Here is an 18,082-nt window from a genome sequence, read left to right on the forward strand (position 1 = left end):
GGGAATTTAAAGAAATATATATATAAAAAAAAAAAAAAAAAAAAAAAAAAGTCACATGCACAGAATCATCCACTGCAGCACTGTTTATTAGAGTTATTATTAAGCCAGAAGCAACCTAAATGTCCTACAGGGGATGGACACTTAGTAACAGCTATTAAAACATTAATGATCAAAATTCAACAGCAATAAGCAGAGTTGCTTATAACTAAACACAAAAAGGGTACACAGCTGCAACCATGGAAAAACAGTTTTGTAACAGAAAAGAATGGAAAAAGATTACACAAAACAGGAGAATAGCTATGTTAGCCTGGTAAGGTTATGAGTAACTTTTCTTATTTCTACCCTTTCTGTAATGATGTTTCACCATTTTTACAATAATCTGTTTCAGAAAGAAAAAACCAGCTAAGCCAAAATAAACAAGTTACCTTCTTCATTATCAAAATCCGAGACATTTCCATCTGCCACATCCTTCTCTTTGAGGTAGTTCAGCAAAAACTGTTCGATGTCTTCAGCTGTGGTGGTGCTCTTCTCAAGAGTTGCTGGTCTTTGGTTCAAATGACTTCCCTCTTCTCCTAAACTTTGCTCTTGGAGGTGCCCAAGATTACCTGTGTCTGGGAACCACTGGGCTGTAAATAAAGTGTTACAATGATCACCTTGGCTATTAACAACAGGCATGAGTACTTTATACACAGAATAAGCTCTCTGCCCTGGCCTGCACAGCCCCCACATGATTCAGTCCCTGACTGGCTCCCCGGCCTCCCAGTTGCCCATTAACTCATCCTTTTCCAGTTCCCCCAATGCAGCAAGCATTTTCCTGTTTCAGAACTCTTGCATATGCCATTCTCTCTGTCTGGAATACCTCCCATCTACTTCACATCTGGTTAACTCCAAATCACTTTTCACATCTCAGAACACATAGAACTTGCCCGATAAGGCCCTCCCTTGACTCCCCTGTTTAACTTAGGTCACTTACATGATGTCTTATATAGCACTCTGCTCTTTCTCTTCATATCAGCTCATCACAATATGTGATTATATATTTGCGTATCTATTTATTTGTGTGTACTATTCAGTGTCTGAGCCTCCCATCAGACTCTATGTTCCATTGGTCACCACTGGAAATCCAATATGCCCAGTGTGGGTTCCAGCATCTCTATTCCTTCAACCAACTCAGCTCTAACTGCAATCATTTTTGTATGTCAGGGTTCCACAAAGACTCTTAGGAGAGCAATTTGATAACTCTCTCAAAAATTTAAACATAAACCCTTTAAACCAGCATTTTTTTCCAGGATTTCATCCTATCGATATGCTGAGGCATGTCCAAAATGACCTACAAAGATATTCGGTGCTCAAAGTATATGCAAAAGAAAAAATACACAAGACTGGCAAACATGTCCAAGTGACAAAATTCTGAGTACAGAATAGACCACTCATTAGCAGAATACAGGCTTTACAGAGTCTTGAGAATGGATGGTCTCACCTTGTATTTCTCACATAAAATGCTTCAGAAAGCTGGCCATTTTCTCTCCAAAGTCTTCCCTATTCGGTGGTGCTCAAATACCTCTGGTAAGTCACCACAGAGTAAACTTCTAACATCACTGGGTCCCGTGGTTTTCAAACTGTGCCTTGAGGAGCCTTAGGGCTTCACAGAAATGTCTCATGGATCACAACAGGGAGGGCACCAAGAGACGGTGGGCTACAGGCATGGGTTCCAGGGTCTCTATTCCTTCAAACAACTCAGCTCTAATTTCAATTATTTTTGTATATCAGGGTTCCCCAAAGGCTTCATTTCAAAAAAGGCTCTTAATACTTAAAGCATAAAACAACAACAACAACAAATCCCACAGCCTGAAAATCACTGCTCTGGTCCAGTGCCCTCCTTTTGCAGACAGCTGGGAAAAAAACTCTGATAACCTTTAGCACCTGCTAATCTCCTTTTCATCAAAGAGCATCTGCACAGAGCAAGAGCAGCAGCAGATGGGAGATGACGGGGCCAGGCAACTGGGAGTATCAGAGAGCAAATGTATGAGGTGTGAGCCGGAGGTTCCTACACCCAGGGATCCATTATGACATTCTTCAAACTGCATCCCCAGTTGTCTATCAGCTACTTAGTGCACTCTAAGGGACTGGTTCCCAAATAGGTAAAACCTGGACCCAGCATTTACACTGCTAAGACTAGATATGCTGCAAAGATTATTTCTAGATTCAAGGCTGGTGCCAGACATTAAAATGTCTTTGCTCACAAATGGCTTTTAAACATATGAAAAGAAGCTCAATCTCACGTTTAATGCAAATTAAAACTATAATAAGGTGCTATTTTTCTCCTATTGGATTAGCAAAGATCAAAAGCTTGGTAATACACAGTGTGGGTGACGGCGTGGCAAAACTGGCACTCTCGTACATTGCTGATGGAGTTTAAATTGGTACAACCTCTTAGAGAACAATTTAATACTCTCTCAAAAATTTAAACGTAATACCCTTTAAACCAGAATTTTTTTCAGAAATTCATCCTATTAATATACTGAGACATGTCGAAAATGACCTACAAAGATATTCAATGCAGCATTTTTTGTGGTGGCCAAAGACTGGAAATGACCAAAATGTCTACCAAGAAAGGACTGGTTAAATACACTATGGTGCAAACGCATGATGGAATACTATGCAGCCATAAAAAGAATGCAGCAGCACATTCTCCAAGTTGTGAAGTATGTGACATACTTATTTTCAAAGCTACCCTATTTTTTTCTTGTTATGAATAATCAGTTAACCAGCAGTTGGGATTAAGCAGTAATTAACTGATGCTTCTTGCCCTTACCGTGGCACCTAATGCTTTTTTAGTCACTGCATGTGACACACTATGTTAATGATAACTCAATTTCCTAAAGCTCTTACTGGGTTCTTCTAAGGCCTTTCAGAAATTCTCTGAGAACACATTTCCACACCCATCTTAAAAGAGTGGATGTCAGTTAGATAATTCTATGACAAACAGAAATGACAGCAAAAGGTGCTACTCTGATTTATGAGTGACTACACCAACTCCACCTGAGTACTACTTCCTGTTCAAAAAGCGAGTGTATTCTGGGTTATTTCAAAACTTTCAGAAAAGCTAGCTCTAAGTTTGCTTCTGTTCCAAGGAAGCCCCAGAATCAGTCTTAACCATTCAATTTTCCTTTCTGCAAGGGAGACCTTCTCCCTCCACCTCATTTTTTTTTTTAAAGCACTACAAAGCTACACAGGAGTCTTGACACTCCTCCTTCAGAGATGACCGAAGACATCAGCAATCTAAGACAATTCAATTTTGAAGGCCCAAATTCAGATACCTCTTGAGAGATATATTTCACAGGGCTTTTCTTAACCTACTTTTTAAAAATTTCAAATTGAAACATAGCATAGGTCGCTAAAGCAGTACAGGTGGGATATATTTGGCCCATGGAAGCCAGTCTTAGTCTGCATAAGCAACCAGTCAGTCCTATGAGGGGCTCCACGAGGGCAGGCCTAAGTGGGTCTTATTCATGGCTGACTCCCCAGTGACTAGCCCACTACACAGGCTTCCAAGTAGCTGCAAAATAAAATCCAAACTCCTTCTCTTGCTCCTCAAGGCCCTACCAGGATTTGTCCTTGCCCTTCTTTCCAACTTCATCTTGCAACACTCTCTACAAAGGCCTCTTTTCCATTCTCCAAAGACCCATGCCCCTTCCTCCTTCTGGGCCTTCCCACCTGAATTTTTATTTTTATTTTTATTTTTGAGACAGTCTTCCTGTGTCACCCAGGCTGGAGTGCAGTGGTGCAATCATGGCTCACTGCAGCCCTGACCTCCCTGGGCTTAGGTGATGCTTCTGCTTCTGCCTCCCAAGTAGCTGGAATTACAGGCATGTACCGCCACTCCCAACTAATTTTTTTCCATTTTTAGTAGAGACGAGGCCACACTAGGTTGCCCAGGCTGGTCTTGACTCCTGGGCTCAAGCAATCCGCCCACCTCAGCCTCCCAAAGTGTTGAGATTACGGGCGTGAGCCACGGCACCCGGCCTGAATGTTCTTAAAAATAAATGTGATAGCCCCCTATGTGTTGATGGGCCTTTCTCATCCTTCAGGTTTTGGCTTTAGTGTTGCTTCCTCAGAGAGGCCCTCCCTGACCACTGAACTTATAGGAGCCTGTGTCTGTTACATTGAGGTGTTTATTTCCTTCACGGTGTTTATCAGAATCTGCCGTGAGCTTGTCTAATGATTTGTTTACTTGTTTATCATCTCTCTTGCAGTGGCAGGGAAGTTCCATGAGTTTATTCGTCTTTTTCTCTGCTCTATCTTCATTACTTAGCACAGTGTCTGACATATGGCAGGCACTCTTGAATGAATGAATGAAAAAGGAACATTTATGCTGAACGTGAATGCTCATGTATGAATAAACAAACACTGGAAATGGCATTAGCTACAGGGCAGTGCACTGTCCCTGCCCCAGTTACCTTCCATGAGAATGTTTCTTACAAGGTCTTGGCTTTTTCAACTGACAAAATGAGGCCAGTGACCATTCCACCTGCTCAGAGGCTATTAGCAGTACTGAGATAAATACTGGAAATATGCTCTTTAAATAAAAGGGACCCAAGCTACACAGCTTATTATTTTCTCATTGAAAGATTGACTATCCAGTTGAAGGATTCCTTTCCTTATAATTGAAGTCCAAAATTTTGCCATTCCTTTTTTTTTTTTTTTTTTGAGACAGAGTCTCACTCTGTCGCCCAGGCTGGAGTGCAGTGGCGCGATCTTGGCTCACTGCAAGCTCCGCTTCCCAGGTTCAAGCCATTCTCCTGCTTCAGCTTCCCAAGTAGCTGGGACTACAGGCGCCCGCCACCACGTCTGGCTAATTTTTTTTTTTTTTATTTTTTAGTAGAGACGGGGTTTCACCGTGTTAGCCAGGATGGTCTCGATCTCCTGACCTCCTGATCCGCCTGCCTTGGCCTCCCAAAGTGCTGGGATTACAGGCATGAGCCACCGCCCCCAGCCAATTTTGCCATTCTAATAGTGGCTAACATCTTCGGCAAGCACCCAATAGGATCAATGGGAAGAAGAGAAACTTAAACCAACTCACACAATTAAAAGGTTAAAAGGAAGTTTCTAGACCTGCTCTGTCCAGTATGGTAGTCACTAGCTACATGTGACTATTAAAATTAAGTAAAATATAGAATTCAGTTCCTCAGGTGCACGAACCACATGTGTATAGTGGTAACTGTACTGGATAGAACGAATAAAGATTATTTCTATCATCAAAGAAACTTCTCTTAGTACTGTTCTAGACAATATGTGACTGAATAATTCATGTTATATCTGTTCTTCATTAGCATAGATACTGCTAACGCTATGCATCATCAGAAGCAGTTTGCTATACTGGAAAGAACAAAACTGTCATAAATCCTGATTTTATCATTTATTAATTGTGTGACCCTGGCTAAGTAGGATGTCACTGACCCTTAGTTTTTCTTATTTATAAAATAGAAATAATATTTACATTTATTCTGCAGGGTTTATACCCTGGCATAGAGCAGGAGCTCAATAAATGGTAGAGATTACTGAAAGTATAAAAGATAAACAGTGAAACCCCACCATAACCTATGGGACTGGAGAGAAAATGATTAAAACGTCCTCCATAGCATCACCACAAACAATGCAAAAAACGAGGCTAAGCAAACTAGGAGATTGAGTCCTGTCCCCCACACATCAGCATTAAAAAGGGCTCTCAATGTACCTAATGCTGCCATCAGAGCATGCAGAACACTGACAAAGGAAGCAGCTCTCTTATCGTAAAATTGGTCCAGGGTGGCCAAGACATCTTGAACCACATCTGCCACCAAAGGAAGCAGGTTAGCATCTGAGTTCCGCAGCATGACTTCCAGGACCTTTGGGGTATGAGGATGCAGAGCCAGATGACGCAGATTTAAAGAGATCCCATTCACTAAATAGTCTGAATTTTGATTGATCAGGTGCTGCAGGGAGTCGTAGCCACAAGCACGGCAAATGTCCATCATGGTGCTGGTAGCCACCTGACTAATGAGTAGGGTTTGGTCTCCAGCCTTCTCCAGTACTGGATAAAGGGCTGACATCAAGAGCAAACAGAAGTCTTTTCCTAGTGCATATGCAAACTGGCCAATTCCTTCCAACTGAATGCATATTTGCCAGATGTTACTGTTCATGGAGCAAATAGTGGGACTTGGCTTTGAGAAGGCTAGAAAAGATGTAACTTGGCAGGTGTGTTCACCAGACGTGATGGCTTGGAGGCCTGGGTGCTCCATCATCAGCTCCTCTCCCATTTCCTCAGTTTCAAGACAGGTAACCAAATACCAATTTTCTTGACTTGTGTATTCTTCAAGTATAGATGTCACAATCTCTCTCAGTTCCTCTGGGTTTGTTTTAATATGTTTTTCGTGAAGATCCTCGACCTCCAGCCCAGCAGCCCCTGTAACCAGTTCATTAAGGACCATGGCAGCTTGCTTCCGGTAAACCACAGATTGATGGTAAAGTTCCATAAAGTGATCCACAAGCAAATAAAGATTCCCATAATAACCAAGTAGCTGACAAACCTGCCTCAAGAGCATGAAGATTCTCTCATCAGTGAAGAAGCGGAAATATCTCCTCTGGATGTGGTTCCAAGGTTGTGTGGCTGAGGTCTTTGGAGAAGCATTCAGATCATCAGAGTTCCAACGCCGCTCCTCAACAATCTTGATGTCAGCCACGTCTAGCTCTAGAACTTGGATGAGTGCTTTGGAAAGCCGCTGGAGATGGGCCACAGAGTTGAGGACAAAGTTTATTTTTGGGCCCAAGAGTTTCAGATAACCAAGTAACAAGGAAAGAGTAGAGAATTTGCCCTGGTCATCTTGGGAGTTCATTAGGCGAGGAAGAGATGTGGCAAGGGAATGCAGGCTTTCTGACAAGATGTCAGCGAGGGCTTTGTTGCCCACCACTACTTTTTGATCTGCAAAATGTCTCAGAACTTTATTGCACTGGGCTTGGACCTCAGGACTCTCATCATTTACTAGTCCCACTAAGGCCTTCAGAAGGGGACCAGCACATTCGACCAATGATTGACTGCACTTCAAAAGAAGGTCCTCCACAAGTTCTACCAGTTCCAGTCTCACCTTCCAGTGTGGGTGAACAGAAACACACTCAATTATCTTTTTAATAAGGATAGTCAACTTGTCGCCAGTCTTTTTTACCCAATCTGCTTCCCTGTAAACCATCAGCTCCGCTACTCTGTGCTCAACTGCAGGTTTTGCTTGGACCTTTGAGATTCTTTTGAGCTGTTCATCAGCCATAATGAAGCTCACTGTCTTGTAAAAGATCTTTAGGGAAGATACGACAATGCTGTGACCTTGTTTAAAGTCTCCTGTGATAAGCCTGGTCAGTGCAGTTGAGATTCCAGGTAAAAAAGAGGCAAACAAATCCCCCAGCTGCTTTTGTTCAAGTTCATCCAATGATCTTGGATGGTCCTGACAATCACACTGCAAGAGTAGAACCTGTAAACATTTTAAGGCAGCAATTTTAATTTGTTTTGATTTCTCCTGTTCTGCAAGGCCTAACAGTAAAGATACAGCAAATCCTAAACGTGGCAGAATGGAGGGCTCATAAAAAGTCAGAATGATGTCCCCATAAGCTGAGTGCATTAATGTGCTAAGTCCCTGGATCACAGCCAATTTCAACTCCTCGGACACAGCCGCAGGTTTTTGGGAGCTGGGTGAATACAGACAAGCAGAGAGTTCTGAAAAGAGTTCCTGGAGAAGCTCCTGTTCTTTCACACATGTTGAAGAAAGGACAAATGTGAGGCATTCCACCACACTCTGGATCAAACGCTCTCTTTTGGGACCTGGGGTCTTCAGGGTAAATCGCAGAGGGAAGAGGATGTACTGCTGAAGTTCCTGAAGGGCACTGTCACTCACAGCTTGTAGTCGTGTCTGCAGATGCTCCACATTCTCCACTGTCTGGGTCTTTGTGAGCTGAACACAGACTGGACGTAAGACACCAAAGGCCTCCTCAGGAGTATCAAAAACTGCCATTGTGCAGCAGCCTTCCCCTCACTGCGGAAACATCCTGCAGGCTGGAGGAAGGAAACTGTTCAGTAAAAATGTCAAGTTCAAAGCAAGTATGAAGTGAACTTGCATTCATTCATTCAACAGACATTAACCTGGGGTCTATGTGCCAGCCACTGCACAAGGCACTAGGGGTGCAATGAAACTGAGCCCCCTGTCTAGTGAGGGAAGTACATGTACAGTTACAATAAAGTCTCTTCAGGATTAGGACAGGCCTAAGCTTACAGTCCTGAGTGTGGAAGTCATATCCTGAGGAAGCCAGGATGGGTCTCACAAGAAAATTATGCTCGAGGCAAGACTTGAGGGAGGAAGGAACAGGAATCTGTGGACTATTTTCAGGAGTTCGGATTTTAACCTTCAGGAGTTTGGATTTAAACCTTCAGGTTTCATCTTTTTAAAACTGAGGTATACATATGGTAAAATGCACTATCTTAATGTACAGCTCAGTGAATTTTTGTGTATGTATAGAACAATGTAACCACTTCCCAAAGTAAGATACAGAATAATTCCAACAACCTAGAAGGCTCCCTCATGTCCTTTTGCAATTTATTCCTATTTCACCTGCCTGGAGGTAACCACTCTTATGACTTCTATCACTACAGACATGTTTTGCCTGTTCCTGTCATTAAGAGGTTTAAAGTAAGGGGTGATATGGTCAACTTTATGCACTGAAAAGATCCCCCAGGAGCCTGTAATATGGGAGAAGGATCAGAACTGGGTGAGACTGACAGCAACATAAAGCAAAAGGGGGTACCCAGAGAGATGGGAAAACTGGGAGCACACACTACCACAGAACACACAGGAGAAGACAGAGTCCAGCAGGATGGAAAGATGGACAGCAGGCAGGCAAGCAGGCAAGCAGACAAAGGAGAAAGGATTACAGGAAAGCAAAGAGCAACTCAATATCCGAGAGTCTGTCTTTTTTTTTGTGAAGAGAAATTCAAAGTCATGGGCTGACAGTGAACAAGGAGAAGGATAAACAGAGGACTAGAGGAGAGAAATAAAAGTCTCAAATACTCCCTTTGGGGAAGGAGAGCATGCTGGGAAGACTTACAAAAGTGTGGCCCAAGGGTACTGAGGACTGAGCTGAGTTGGAGACCATAAATGTGTATAACTGTAAAATGTCGGCATTGGATGGAGGCTTAGAGATCATCAAGTCTGGTGGTCTTGTGGTCTTTCTTTTTTCTCTACTTGTTGGGGGCTTTTGAAGAGATGATAAGAAAGTGCTTGTGCTGCTTCTGTCTACCCCCAATTCCATGAACACTCCCGAACTCGGTGGCTATAGATTGGCAGGCAAGTCGTGCTAGCAGCCGTGAGCAAGGCCTGCTCAGTCCAGAAAGAGAGCTGGTGCCAAATTTCCCCATGGAGAGACTCTGATACGCTGGAGAGTCTGGTCTACTGACCTCCCTGGAACCCTATGAGGAAGGGCACTGTTCGTCACTGTGAGGCTTCGTTGGGGTGTATCTCATGCTCTCTGTGGCCCCAAGAAGCCAGAGAAGGGAAGAAGCTTGACTCTTCCCTATCTCAGGCTAGAAAAATGCCATGCATGGCAGCCACAAAGCTTGGCTGGGGTCTAATGACATCCCATGTGCACTGGCTCATACACTGATGAACCAGAGGCTGCTTTGCCACCTCCCTGCCTGAGATACTGGTAGTTGGATCAAGAAGTAGGAAAGGAAGAGAACTGCTTAATGGGATCCAGCAGTCATGGGTAGAAAAAGCATTTGAGCACTCCTTGAGGTGGTGAATCTTAGATTAACAGAACCAGAAAAAGAGGCAGATAAGAATTTTAATAATAATAATAATAAAAAGACCAAGTTCAATTATGACACCAAAGATGTCTCTTAGAATTAAAAGCATAATTTTCCACACACAAAAAAGCTCCACTGATGAAATTTTTAAAAAGACAGTTAATTGCCGAAACCCAATTAGTGGCCTAGAAGATCAAGTAGACCTGTCTTACCCAAAGCAGGGATGCAGAGACGCAAACTGTGAGACTTGGAGGACAGATCTGGAAGAACCAGCATGTAAGGGGGAATTTGAAAGGAGAAACATTTCCCTTAGCTGCAAAGATTCATCTGGAGACCGAAAAGCCTTGAAGGATACACCCCTGACCACATTCTGGTAAAATTCCTTCACTCTAAATATGAAGAGAAAAATGACATATGCTTTGAGGAGGAAATGACAAATAACAAATAAAAGAAAAAGAAACTGGCTTTGAACTCCTCATTGGCAACAATGGATGCTAGAAGACAGTGGAATAGCACCTACTTACTGCAAATAAAGGATTGTGGCCCCCAAATGCCACTGAAGATGTTCTTCTGTCAAGATGGAAGAACAACATGCAAGAGAGGGTATTACCCACATATCCCACCAGAAGAAGACACTTACACTGCTGAGGAATTTTTTTTCTTTTAGTATGGAGAATTTTCTTCAAATACAATGTTTAAATGGAAGCCTGGTATACAAAATGGACAAAATCAGAGGGTGTCTTGTAAAATCCAGGGCGAAGGCAATGGCCTAGGGCTCTCTCTCTTATTTCACTGTAGGAGTTTCAAGAAGATAACTTGGGGTCCGCCCCCTGACAGGGTGGTGGTTCCTAAACTACATTCTCAGATTATATAACAAAAACCGTAATAGAGCTAATGAAATGGGAATACATAGTATGTCTAACATTGACCTCATCGCTTTCTGCCATATTCCCCTGGTGATTTATAGTCAAGCTAGAAACCCTAGAATCTGTTTTCTTTCACCCTCTCTTAATCCCAACATTCCCTACATTTCATCAATTCCACCCCTTTGACACCTTTCAAATCTGCTGATGATGATAACCAATGTGTTTCATATTGGGTCAACTCTCACAGTTTCCTCTCTGGCCCTTTGGCTTGTTTCTTGCCCTCCTCGAATTCACATTTCACAATGACACTTAAGTAATCTTTCTAAAAGAAAAATCTGATCGCAATTCTCTAGGCTTAATTCTTAAACTGCTCTCCATCCTGCATGAAGGGCAGATACTTCTAGGTAGAAGCTATACCTAAGCATTACCATGGCATACAGGGCCCTTCACCATCAGGCTTCTGCCTGTCTTGCCAACCTCATTTTTCATTATTCTACCACTTTGATCTCTAACCTGCAATCATGTAAAATTTATAAAACTTGCGATTTTCTAAACAGGTGGTGCTAGTTCACATTTGTCTCCTTTTTCCTACCCCTGTACACACCTCTATGACAGTATTTGGCATGCTGTATTATTTGTGTATATGTCTGTTTTACCTACTTTAGACTAGAGGCTCTGAGAGGGCAGGGCAATCCTATACCTAGAAGCGCATCTGGCACATGGCAAGCCCTCAAAAACATCTGTACAGATTCTGCTTCCAAGTAGGATATAGTATGGTTTGGCAGGCTAATACTCCTGCCAATGACTAGAAAAAGCCAAATAAATTACAAAAATCATTTCTTAAAGCATCCAATACTTGTGGAAGCAACAAGGACTAGATGGACTAACAGACTGAGAATGTTCAGAGGGAATCAACAATCAATAGCTTGTGTGTGTGTGTGTGTGCGCCTTTGGTGTGTGCGCACGAGCCTTTGGTGCATTTGTTGATCCTGGACGTGGGCTTGGGATTAGGGTGTGGTTATCACTGGGGAAAGAGAAACCACAATGCTTTCAATGGTCACCTGGGGCTGGAGAGACAAAACTGCAATCTTGAGGGACCTCCAAATACCGAACTTCTGGAAGAAGGCTGCTGCTGGAGACAACCCAGTAGAGATTTTGGTATTCTTCAAAGCTGGGGTAACAAAACTGGAGATTTGATGGACTTGAAATACTTACTTGGTTGGGGTCTTCCTCAAGACATTTAGTCAATTTTGAAATGATGTGAAGTAGTGGTAGGCTAAATAACTAAGCTGAAAATCTTAGGGGCAGAAGTGAACCTCCTAAAGGCTTTCATGTCTAAGGAGACAAACAGCCTATTAGGCTTTCAACTGAAAGCCCTGGAGGACCATACTCTAATAAGGATGAACCAAAGTAAGTCTGGGGCTTACCAGGATTGCAACCCAGCAGTGACCCAGCCCAATCCCTGAAATACGTCAGACTAGACTGAAGTATTTAATTAACAGAAGAAAGGGGCAAACCTTGATGGTGGAAGATATATGCAGCCACTATGATTCTTTTATATAATGTTTGGTATATAATAAGTTTTTTAAGCATGTGTGGAGGTAAATGCCCACAGCTAGTAATCAAGAGAAAAAACAGACATTAGAAGCAGACCTATGGATGGCCCAATTACTGAAATTTAGTAGTCAAGAACTTTGAAATAACCAAGATTAATAAAGTCAAGAAACAGAGGAAAAGAACAAAGTAAATGAAAGGATAAATAATTTTATCACAGAATTGGCTGAAATCTATAAAAAAAATCAAATGGATACTTTAGAACTGAGAACTACAGTATCTATAATTAAGAATTTAATATAAGATATTAACAGTAAATTGGACTTAGCAGGAGACAAGATTAATGATTTGGGAAATAGGTCAATAAAAAATATTCAAACTCAATTAGAAAAGTGAATGGTAAACACAGATAAGAACATAAAAGACGTGGAATAAAAGACGTGAATAAATGAGTCTCAGAAGACAACATAGAGCAGAAGCAATACTAAAATGTTCAAAACAAATGAAAGAGATCAACCCACAGATTTAAGAAACTCAGCAACCCAATTATTTGGCCAATACAAAGAAAAGAACACACAGACATCATAGTCAAACTGCTGAAAAACAAAGAAAAAGAGGAAAACCTTAAAAAGCAGTGAAGCAATAAAAATGACAGCTGACTTCTCAAAAGAAATGACAAAATCCAGGAGTCAATAGAATGCTATCTAAAGAAAATAACTCCCAACTTTGATTTTTTTTTTTTTTAATCTATGGACTAGGGAACCAACTTTGAATTTTACAGCCTATAAAAGCAACATCTTTCAATAAAAAGGTAAGGCTGGGCATGGGTGGCTCACACCTATAATTCCAGCACTTTGAGAGGCTGCGGTGGGTGGATCACTTGAGCCCAGGAGTTTGAAACCAACCTAAGCAACATGGCGAAACTCCATCACTACAAAAAATACAAAAATTACCTAGGTGTGGTGGTGTGCACTTATAGTCCCAGCTGCTAGGGAGGCTCAGTTGGAAGGATCGATTGAGCCTGGGAGGTTGAGGCTGCAGTGAGCTGTGATTGTGCCACTGTACTCTAGCCTCGGTGACAGAGTAAGCAGGTCTAAAAAAAAAAAAAAAAAAAACAAGGGTGAAATTCAGATATTTACAACAAACAAAACCTGAGGGAATTCATCGCTATCAGGGCAACACTAAAAGAAAAAACAATGTAAGAAAATAAACCTAGACAGAAGCATGGAACTATAAGAGGGAATGAAGAAAATGAAATAGGTAAATATAAAAAAATTAACTGTACAAAACAATAACTATTATGTCTTCTGTAGTTTGTGTATATATAAAACTAAAATGCAAGACAAGAATAATTCACAAAAGGTAGGGAGGGGGAAGGAGTTAAGTGTCTAAGAGTCTAGTAGTGTAATGAAGTGTTAAAATAATCTGTATTAGACCATAACATGTCAAGATGTTAAATGCATATTGAAATCTGTAGAGTAAGCTATAAGATAATTGTAAAAGAATAGCTACCTAACAAGATTACAGGGTAGTAAAAAATGGGATACTATTTTTGATTAATCAAAAAAAGGGCAAAAATGCAAAAAAAAAGAAATAAAACTAGTGAGCCAAATTGAAAACAAAAAGTAAGATGGCAGACAGAAGTCTGAAGTACAACTAAAACAGCGATTACATTTGTGCAGAGTTTCTCAACAGCAGCACTATTGACATTTTGGGTGGGATAATTACTTGTTGGTGGAGGGCTGTCTTGTGCATTGCAGGGCATTTAGCAGCATCCTTGGCCTCTGTATCTTGGCCATCCATCTGTCTGCTGCTAGTAGCACCAACCCAGGTGTAACAAACAAAAATGTCTCCAGACATTGCTAGATGTCCTGTCAAGGACAAAAATTGTCCCTGGATTTGGTACCATTGGTAGAGTCAGCATAATCCTAATCAAAATCCCAGTAGGATTTCTGCAGAAATATGATGAGTCTAAAACTGATAGAGAAATGCAAAGGACCCAAAATAGAAAAGACAATCTTCGAAAATAAGAATGCAGTTACAGAACTTATACTAACTGATTTCAAGGTTTACTATAAAGATACAATAATTAAAGGACAGTGTATACTTGGCATAAAGAAAAATGAACAGAACAGAGTTCAGAAATAGACCACACATAGAACAGAGAGTCCAGCTACACACCTGACAAATATGACAGTAAAATGAAGGGGTGAAAAGAATGGCCTTTTCAATTAAAGGTGCTATGTCACTTGGCTACTCATATGAAAAAAAAAATATATATATATATATATATATGTATCTTGATTCCATCACATCATATTTAAATGTGAAATGTAAAACAATAAAGCTTTCCAAAGGAAAAAGACAAGAACATTTCTGTGATCCTGGAGTAGGCAAAGATTTCTTAAATAGGACACAAAAAGAAAAAAACTGATAAACTGAACTACCTTAAAATTTAAGAACTTCTCTTCATCAAAAGACACTACTAAAGAGTGAAAAGGCAATTCATAAAGTGACAGAAGATACTTGCTATATATCTGACAAAACACTCATATCTATAATGTACAAAAGATTTTTAAAAAATCATTTAAAAAAGGAAAGACAACCTAACAGAAACATGAAAAAGGACCTGAATAGACATATCACAAAAAAGGATAGCCAAATAGCCAATAAACATATGACAAGACTTTAAATATCATTAGTCAGGAAAATGCAATTTAAAACCACAATGAAATATCATTACACATCCATGAGAAGAGCTAAATTGAAAAAAGGGAAAATACTAGGTGCTGGCAAGGATACAAAGCAACTAAAACTCTCATTCAATGCTGGTGGGCGTATAAATCAGTGCAGCTAGTACGGAAAACTCGTTGGCAGTATCTATTATTTCAAAGGTGAATATATGTATGCTCTATGATCTAGCAATTCCATTCTTTGATATATACCCAATAGAAATGTATATATAAGCTTATCAAAAGATGTATTCTGGAATTTACTATACACAATCACCCTAAAATGAAAACTACCTCAATGCCTATCTGTAGTAGAATGGATAAATAAACTGTAGTACATTCTCTCTATGAAATACTATACAGATGAAGATTTACCACAATCAGAGATCTTCAAAAGACTGGGTTATAGGCTCAGAAATATATAAACCAGCTTTCTCTAAGGAAGACAGCATAACACATTGCTACTTTGGCATAACACACTGCTACTTTGACATGACTATAAAAGGCAATCATATAGCTTTATGGGATGGCCATGAAATCACAGTTGTGTGACAATATGTCAATTACAGAAAGAATTTTTTAGAGATTTAGAGCCTTAGGAATCCTAGATTCTATTCCTATAAAATGCAACCCTGATTACTTAGAGTGGTGCTGCACCAAAGTTTGATATTTATAACCAACAGCAACAGGGGCATTCTGGTCCAGAAAGTTATACTGGGATGAGGCATTCAGAACAAACGGATTCTCTGGATGAGTAGACAAAACCATCCAGAGCTCAGAGAGTGACTGAATAAACATGAATAAACATAAGCACGAGCAAACAGTTCTTGACTGCTAATGGACACCTAATCCCTTTCTAGTTTAGTGGCCCTCCGCTGTGGTCCTGGAAAGTAGTTGGCAAGTAGGCACTGGAGAGGTGGGAGATGAGATCTGTGATTGGACAGCATGAATGAATCACTGCCCCTGGCAAGCCTCTTCCCCTCCCCTCTACCTGCCTTGTAACAGGGGTGGGCTATAAGTAAGATCCCTGGGCCATGGTGTAAAGGTGGTGAAGACAAATGGAACAATCTGTACAGGAGACGGTGTTATATTTTACAGATACTTAGATCCCAAGGTACTTACTGTATCACAAAATCAAGAAGTGAAAAAGGGAGGGAAAAAAGTGCAAAAGGAATTTGGAAACAGAATGAATACGAACAAGGAAGAGGGAGAAGGATCTGTGTTGAGCTGGGGTACTATACACTTTGGGCTATGTGAGAAGGCTGCTGAAGGTGCAAGACCTGTCACAAGCAAAGGCCAGAAGGGAGAAAAGTCACAGCACCTAATAAAGGCAGAGATGAGACAGAGATGCCATTGTGGCAGGTGAGCCAGGCCTCACACATCCATTCAGATGAAATCATTTGGTCAGGGCCTTTGCACTTGCTGTTCTCTCCCCCATGTCCTCAGGGCTCGCTCCTTTACCACTTTCAGGGCTTTGCTCAAGCGAGGCCTGGTCTGATCACCCCTATTAACACTGCTACCCATGCTTACTCCTCATCTCCTTTCCTTGCCTTTAAAATTTTCTTCCTTAGCACTTCACAACAGCTGTCAAACCAGATTATCTACCTGTTTGTTTACTGTTTCTCTCCCTTCACTAGAATACTAGAATCAGTGATTTTTGACTGGTTTCTTAAGATTGCTTTTGGCACAGAGTAGGTATTCAATAAATGCTCGTTGAATTAGTGGTCATAATGCAAGATCTGGTTCTGTCATTTGTAGAGTGCTGATATCAGCTATTCTGAATCGGATTCTAGATAAAACCTGCCATGCTCTTCTTCTCTTGGGGTGAGTTTTTCCTACAGGTAGTTGATCTCGTCTACACTGGGAGGGTCCTGCTAGATTCATTCTGATGGGGTAATCATAGTTCTAGATTTGGTTGTACTCCAGCCCACTTTTAGGCTATTTCCAGAACTGGGACAGAGGGAACACGTATATATTCTCTCTATACATGCTTTCCCTTCTGAAGAACAAGTCGTAAGATGAAATAGGTACTTGTTCAATAATCCATCTGGTTGCAGTGTTCAGAGTACACTGGAGGACTGATCTGGGTTCTAGCCCTGGCTCTTACAGTACCTGGCTGTGTGATTTCCATGAATTTTATCTTCTTCAGTATAAAATAAACTTATGGATAAGAAAATCTCCAAAATTTCCACCTTTGAATAACTAGCTTATGGAAAGAACGATTGGGTTTAGAGCCCAGAGATAGGAGTTCAGATGTAAGAATCGCCAATACAAGTTCTTGAATAGGAGGAAAGCATTTTTCTTTTGTTGTTGAAAAAACCCCCATCATACATCAGGCAATGTGCTAGGTATTTAATGCATTCCTCATCCACAAGCTGAGCAGCACAAGGCTCAGAGAGGTTCAGTGATGTCCACACAGCAAGCAGGTGTCAGACTTGGGATTCATCTCAAGCCTGCCTGACTCCAAAGGCTGTATGTACTCTTTCCACTATACCAGAGGTTCCCAACCTGGCTGTTTATCAGAATCAAGGAGGAACAATTTAACTACAGATTCCTGGGCTCCACACCAGATCTACGGAATCAGAATCAATGTGGTGGGGGAGCAGGTATGCTTGGGAATCTACAATTTTAAAACTTTGCAAGGTCAGTCCCATGGCCAGTGAGGTGTGGGAACCTTGCACTGTATATATTCTCCATGTGCTTTCCCTTCTGAAGAACAAGTCGTATGATTAAATAGGTTCTTGTTCAATAATCCATCTGGTTGCAGTGTTCAGAGTACACTGGAGGACTACTATCTTGGGTTAAAATGATGAGTTTATTTCTCTTCCCAGCTGAACGGTATAGTGTTACAGCTTTACTTGTGGTTTCCCCAGCATCTGCTGGTGTCTGCCAAGCAGTTCCCACTCACTGTTTGCTTAATAAATAAGTAAAAGAAGCTGGATAAACATTAACCCTTCAGCATATTCTGAAGTTTTGTTGATTGCTACTCATCTTTCCCTCTATCTAGAAATGTTTCCTTAGCATATACTATTTGCCATACAGTGTGCTAAATTCTTGACAAGGGAAGAGAGATACAGTGTTAACCAGAGAGGCTAACACTGTAAGAG

The 18,082-nt window shown here is 41.0% G+C and overlaps 1 protein-coding gene across 2 annotated transcripts in view; it reads right to left on the reverse strand.

Annotated features, from left to right (window-relative positions):
- The window catches only part of TTI1 (TELO2 interacting protein 1), a 50,631-nt gene that overhangs the window by 22,748 nt on the left and 9,801 nt on the right, over nt 1-18,082 (reverse strand). Inside the window, exons 2-4 of one of the 2 annotated variants that reach the window (XM_019016913.4) lie at nt 13,197-13,336; nt 5,738-8,080; nt 426-626 (exon numbers count right to left, since the gene is read on the reverse strand). In XM_019016913.4, the coding sequence (XP_018872458.3) occupies nt 426-626; nt 5,738-8,039 (2,503 nt within the window). In that variant the 5' untranslated portion in view covers nt 8,040-8,080; nt 13,197-13,336. The remainder of the gene's footprint in view (nt 1-425; nt 627-5,737; nt 8,081-13,196; nt 13,337-18,082) is intronic. The other variant, XM_004062126.4, reaches the window with a different exon arrangement.

Source organism: Gorilla gorilla, chromosome 21 (genome assembly GCF_029281585.2).
Source record: "Gorilla gorilla gorilla isolate KB3781 chromosome 21, NHGRI_mGorGor1-v2.1_pri, whole genome shotgun sequence".
Taxonomy (NCBI): domain Eukaryota; kingdom Metazoa; phylum Chordata; class Mammalia; order Primates; family Hominidae; genus Gorilla; species Gorilla gorilla.